Here is a 6,402-nt window from a genome sequence, read left to right on the forward strand (position 1 = left end):
AAATGTCCCTACTTGTAGAGCTCTGTGAGCCCAATTCCAAGGCTCTGTGGACCTCATTTGGCCCAGGGGCCAGAAGTTGAGCACCCCGATCTAGGTGAAGCTTTCTTCATTTTAATCCCTTGTAAGAGGAACTATCTTAGAGGAACTATTGTAGAGATTTAATTACACAAGCCACATTTTTCTTATTTTGAAGTAGTTGCACTATTTGGTCACCTATAGTCTTCAGAAAGGTGTTGAAATAATTCAAATGAAGTTGTATGCTTTCCAACCCAATTAATTAATCAAGGGCAGTGCAATGTTTATGGTGTATATACCCAAGCAAGAGGCAAATTCACCAGGCTAAGTGAAAGGAAGCATTACAAAGCCCCATGCAGTTGAAACTAAATATGACACTTTCCTTTCCAGCCCACTCTCCCCTCCCCCCTGCCCAAGCATGTGGGAAGCTTCAACTAATTGCTCATACTTTTGTTATTTGCTTTTGAATTTTTATGAAGTAGAGGGCCTGAAATGGAAATTTGGTTAATCTGGCAGCATGACCTGATTTGAATAGTGGCTGTTGGAAATTTGCTCAGTAGAGCCCACTTCTAATATACTTACGGCCCCAATTCAGTTAAATTATCAGTTTGAGAAGGATGGCTCCTTTTTTTTCCCCCTCCCATTTGCATTGACATGATTATATTCCAGATCCAAAGCTACATGTCAATTTTTAATTAGATGCTAGGCTTCTCTTCATGAGAGATTTTCTGTTTAACCATTTTAAAATAAAGTGCCAGCACCTTCTGGGGTCCCCTACAATCACGACTGGCCAGGCTTATAGGAATGATGTGCTCTGAGAGAGATGTCTGTCAGCCATTCTCCAGAGAAGTACCTGGGCCTAGGTATTTGGGTTTTTTTAACACATTATAGTGTTACGCTTAATGGTGACAATTGTAAGGATACAGCAGAAACAGATACTAATACTAGCTATGTTACATCTGCTGTAGAAATTGAGTACCAGGAACACCTCTAGTTTTCCCTGCAACAGGCTTTGAGGCCAGTTGGGTCACACTTGTTCACTCTACTTCTGCCATTCCTATCCCTCCTGAGGTGCAGAGAATAATTGAACATGTAAAACATATACAACTATGCTTTTTATAAACTTCCAAATTTTCAGTAGTACTAACCCTAGACTTAGTGGAGAAGTAGTAGCCTAATGGAGAATCATTTTCCACCAGCTCTGAATGTAGCTTTCTATCTGGAACCCTCTGCTACCACAACTAGAGAGGGCATATGGTTCTACGGTTAGTGAAAAGGTATTGGGCACATGGGCAGACAAGGTTCTTTGGGTGAATCTGATCTTTTATTAGACCAACTTAAATAGCTGGAAAAAAATTTCTTAGCAAGCATTCAGGTTTAAAAACCTTTTGTCAGGCTGAAAAGCATCTGCAGTTGGTGTGTGCTCTTCTGCATTTTTTCTCAAGTTTTGAGATGCTAGATGAAAAACTTGAATATTTGACCAGATTGAACCACTGCCTTAGAAAAGAATAAAGGTGGTCTGGTGGGTCAGGAAATGGTCCAACAATGTATGTGGTATTCTGACAAAACTCTCTGAAGAGGGGTAGGGTCTGGCTGATAGAAATGGACTGTCCTCTTGAAAACACGGACTTATCAGGGTTGAGTGAGCTCTGGCTCTTGCTGGGTAACAAATCTGTTCAGTGTCACAGGACCTGAAAGGTTGAGTGGAATTTTAATAACTTTTCTCTCAACCAGAGGAATGGATGTCCTGCTTTGAGCACCTGGTAGGAAAATGAAATTTAACGTAAGCATGTTGGATCCATCGTGAAGCTTCAGAGGAGATGGTTTCAATTTGTGCTGGGGTTGAATTACTACAATAAGAGGGCAGTAGACCCTGTGTAAGCCAGTTTCAGGTGCGAGTATCAAGAACAGTGTTAACACCTAAAATAGTGGAGGTGTCAAGGAGCAGCTGGGTTTTTTGTCATTCCCTCCTCTTGTAGATTCAGTTAATAAGTTCTCAGGGATGATGATGCTGATTTTCAGCTTATTTGCCACTGAGGAGCAATGTAATTGTATGCATACATGCATGTGTGTGTAATGTTAGTGATTTTTTTTTAATGTTTTATTTTAAGGTTTCCATTTATTGTCTGTTATCTGTTTTACTGAAAATAATTTTGGACATTTTAAAATTTATTATTAGTTACTGAGGCAAATTTTAATGTCAAGTACCCCACTAGGTGCTGCCGGTTTATGAGTGTGTGTGCACACACACACGCATATTTAAAATATAAACCAGAGAGGTTGTGAACTTAATACTGCATAATCCTTACAGCAAATGGAGACTGGTATCTTAAAAAAATCTCTGTGAGCACATTCACTAGTGGCTGTAAATAGGGGAACCTTCCTTGGGAGTAAGTCCACTGAGTCTTTGTCTTCAGATACAAAGCAAATTGTTCTGGGGTAAACACCTTTTAGAAACTGGAGAAATGGGATACTGGAATAAAGGGTTTGAAGCGATGGTCCCACTTCCATGAGACAGCATGGAAAAGTCAATGGGAAGAGCATCAGGTATCTGAACCGTGAGAGGTAAAGGACAGTCTGAAGAGGAAGACCCCCCCCACCAGCTATGGAGGGAAAGGTGGAAGGTAAAATACCCCCACCCCATTGCTTTGCAGTGTGAATGCTAACATTCACTTTGTTGCCGGTGCCAGACTCACACTTCCAGCAGTAAACCTAGAGCACAAGGAGGGCTGAGTTCTCCAGGAGGATCCCCCAAGCATTTCCTCCCTGCTTGTTCTATTTGGAACACTGTTTCTCCCAACTCATGAAATGAGCTTTGTAACCCAGGTGTACTGCTGCAATACCAACACCATCTGTGAGTGCTTTGTGTGGCTCTAGTGTCTCCCTCACCCATCCTTGTTAGAGCAATTTAAAATAGCATATGCTATGTTATGAGTGAGATACTCTGCGAGAAGCCAAGAACACAGAGACCAAAAGGAATAGTTAAAAATACTGTGTAATTTTTATCCTTTGCAGCTCTTATAGAAAGAACCTGGGTCAGCCAGAGTGGTCAGCATTACTGGGCTTCATGGAAGAGGGTGCATGTGTCTGGGAAAGGAAATAGAGGCATGGCACTCAGGTATGTAACTTGGTTAAAAGAGAAAGGAAGTGGAGTGATGGAAGCTGGGAGGAGCCAAGAAGTGCAGGAGTCTTCAAAAGGAAGAGCTTTTAAGTTACATGGAAGGGCAGATGAAGCCAGGGAGAGATCAGGCCTGGTCAGAACAGAGAGAAAAGGTTTATGAAGCTGTCGCGCTCTAATTTTGCTTTTAATCTCTGTGCTTCATTAACAGAAAAGTATGTCAAAAAATATTTTTTATCAGTACATCTAGAACGGATTTCAAGTGAATTCATTAGCGCATAGGGTACTTCATAAAAGTACATTATTAATAATTTCTTCTTTGTCCTGTTCTCAGCAGAAGGGGCCACATGCTGAGATGACCTGGGGTCCAAAAAGATTGCCTCCTCCAGAAGTAATTTCTTCAGGGGAGTCAAGGCACTGTGGTGAGGTGGCTGCATTGCTGCAGCCTGTGTTGCACCTGTTCGGAGAATATGCAGACTAAAGTTAACAATATAGCCAAAACATAAGCATTGCTTTTGCTTATAAGTGTAGTAACTGCCTCAGTTATGACTGTCAAAGAATCTTGGTTGCCCCCTACTGTTCAGTAAGAAGCAGAGCTTCCCAGGAGCAAGCACTCAGTCTAGATCGCCTTGAATTTAATTATCCTCTCTTGCAGGAGATTTTCCAAGTGGTTCAGAATAATTCATCATTGTAGGAAAATGCAACATTTTCACTTCTGTTTTGCTCCTGAATTTCATCCTCCTCCTCCTCCTCCTCCTCAGTGGGAGTAGCTGAGTGGTCCTGCTCTGACTCTGTCCTGGTATTGAAGAGTTGCTGTTCCAAGAAAGACCCCCCAAGGCCATACTGCTCATCATGTGCCTTCAGTTCTTCAGATGACACGTGGGGAGATCCCAGAACAAAGTTTGCAAACCTGCCAGATTTAAAGAGAAGTTGTCAGGCAGGAAGGAAACAAAGTACCTGTGAGTGCAGAGAACAAAATCTAAACCTCATCCCTGCCTGCAGGAACCTGTACGTATTGATGATACTTACAGCAGGAGTCCAACATGAGGGATGTTGCACTTAAGTCTGAGGTAGGAAATCTCACATGACAAAGGACAAACAGCAAAAGGCAACAGTTAGCACAAAGCATTTGTCACTTGACTTAGCTGTTTTCCTTCCTTGCCTCCAATAATTTGTTTTCCAAGTGGGAGTGGGGCTTTGTGACTGACTGAGTGAAGAACATCTGACTTGTTTCCCACACTGTCACTGTAGCTTTTGAGAGCTTACTTCACATGCCCTCCTCTCGGTTCAGTTTCCCTGTCTACTTCCCAAGTCTCTTTCTAAGGCTTAACTAAGATATGTAGAGGGCTTCATAGAGACACAGATGAGATGTGAATTGGTATATTTTTCAACTCATTTACTTTGGGCAGCTGGCAGTATTTGGATACAGCCTCATTCTTTTCCCTTTATGGTGGGGTGTCTCAGCAACACTGGGCGAATCAGATTTTTTGAAAAGCCAGAAAACAGATGTATAAAGCTGGTTTGGGGAAGTGTCAAAGGTAGGCATTTCTCAAACTAGTTTTAATTTGGTGTTAACAGATTATTCTAAGTAGATGGTGCCTCTTAAAGTTAGGAAGGGCAGTCCAGGTGGCTGGGTAATGCACAGAACCTGCTTCTAATATTAAAAATATTCTTATTTTGGTTTTGCAGGCTGCAGTTCTAATGAATCTTATCACCCTCAATCTTTGGCTGCCAGCCCCATTCTCTTTACAGTCCACCTTTACTTGTCATAGGTGTCTCTGCTGAGCTGTTCCAGGTACAGCTACTTCATTTATTTTGCTCCCCAAGAGCAGAGGATGCTACCTCCACAACACTCCAAAGCTGAAACTGACTGACACGTCAAACCCCGGTTATAGCAAGTAAGGTCCCCAAGACCCACACCCAAGAATTTCATTATAGGCCCTGGTGAGACAGCTACAAGAATCCCTTTGCAAGCTTTTGTGTGCTGCTGCATCAGGCACAGAACTGAAGCAATGCTGGTATTCTGCAAAGCAGTGGGGCTGCCACAATGTAGATATAATGCACGCATCTACATTACATTAATGTTGATGTAATGTCTGGAGGGCACTGAGGCAGCATAAAGTTAGAAGTGCCTGCAAGTTCTAGGAATTAAACAACTATTTGTATACAGGAAGTCAATGTTTCCAAAGGTTTTGAAGATCATGGTTATACATTAAAATGCTGTCAGAAGTATTTGGATCATTCATATGACAGTACCCATAAATTGCATTTAATTATAAGAAAGATGAGATGCTTTCCTACTTATGAGGGGAGTGGAGCTTGGACACTGCTAGCCAGGATGGGAAATCTGGATCCCTGCAGAGCAAGCGTAGCTCCTCCAAGGCTTTCACGGTCTCTGTTTCCCCTTGCTCTCCATATTCTTCTTCAGTAAGATACCGAAACGCTGACTTTTTTGATTTTAAAAGATTCTTGATTTTGCTACAAAAGAATACAGTCAATACTTCCAAGCTTGTCATAAATATTGCTCATATATTACAAATGCATTACTTCCCTCCACCCCCTCCCAAATCTTTAATTCTCTTTCTGGTATCCACCACTAAAACATTATTTTCCCTCATTCTTATGAAGTCAAGATAAATATATAGTTCAAAAGTACAGGATATTGATCCTGATTTTCATTCCCATGGCCCAACACATTTGCCTGCCACCTCTGGGCCTGATCTAAAAATATGGAATTAAGAAGAAGTGAGCTTTGGATGAAGTATGTTGTATGTGCATGGCTGCATGTGTGTGCACACAGGTCAAGTCCACTAACTGGACAGCTGCTGATCTAGCAGTTTGAATACACAAAATAGGTATGCATACTTTTCATAGACATTTGGGCTGGAAGGGACCCCAGAGGATCATTCAGTCCAGCCCCCTGCCCCAGGGGCAGGAAGTCAGCAGGAATCAAAGGATACCAGCAAGATAAGCATCCAAATGTGTCTTGACGGCGTTCAAAGTGGGTGCTTGAACTGCCTCTGGTGGCAGTCTGTTCCAAACCTTGGGAGCTCAGACAGTGAAGTTCTTTCTTATGTCCAGCCTGAACTGATCACAGTGGAGTTTGTGACTGTTCGATCTTGTCATCCCTTGGGGGGCTCTGGTGAACAGACGTTCCCCCAGATCCTGATGAGCGCCCCGATAAACTTATAGGTGGCCACCAGATCACCCCTGAGCCTGCGCTTTTCCAGGTTGAACAGCCCCATTGCTCTCAGCCTCTCATCACAAGG

The 6,402-nt window shown here is 42.4% G+C and overlaps 1 protein-coding gene across 4 annotated transcripts in view; it reads right to left on the bottom strand.

Annotated features, from left to right (window-relative positions):
• Positions 1–2,992: 2,992 nt before the first annotated feature.
• NEMP2 (nuclear envelope integral membrane protein 2) overlaps positions 2,993–6,402 on the bottom strand; it is a 25,906-nt gene continuing 22,496 nt past the window's right edge. For all 4 annotated transcript variants that reach the window (XM_019523103.1, XM_019523104.1, XM_019523105.1 and 1 more), the window contains 2 exons: positions 5,435–5,611; positions 2,993–4,043 (listed from right to left, as the gene is read on the bottom strand). In XM_019523103.1, coding sequence (XP_019378648.1) covers positions 3,806–4,043; positions 5,435–5,611 — 415 coding nt within the window. In that variant the 3' untranslated portion in view covers positions 2,993–3,805. The remainder of the gene's footprint in view (positions 4,044–5,434; positions 5,612–6,402) is intronic.

This window comes from Gavialis gangeticus, unplaced genomic scaffold (assembly GCF_001723915.1).
Source record: "Gavialis gangeticus isolate Ggan-Ray unplaced genomic scaffold, GavGan_comp1, whole genome shotgun sequence".
Classification (NCBI taxonomy): Eukaryota; Metazoa; Chordata; order Crocodylia; family Gavialidae; genus Gavialis; species Gavialis gangeticus.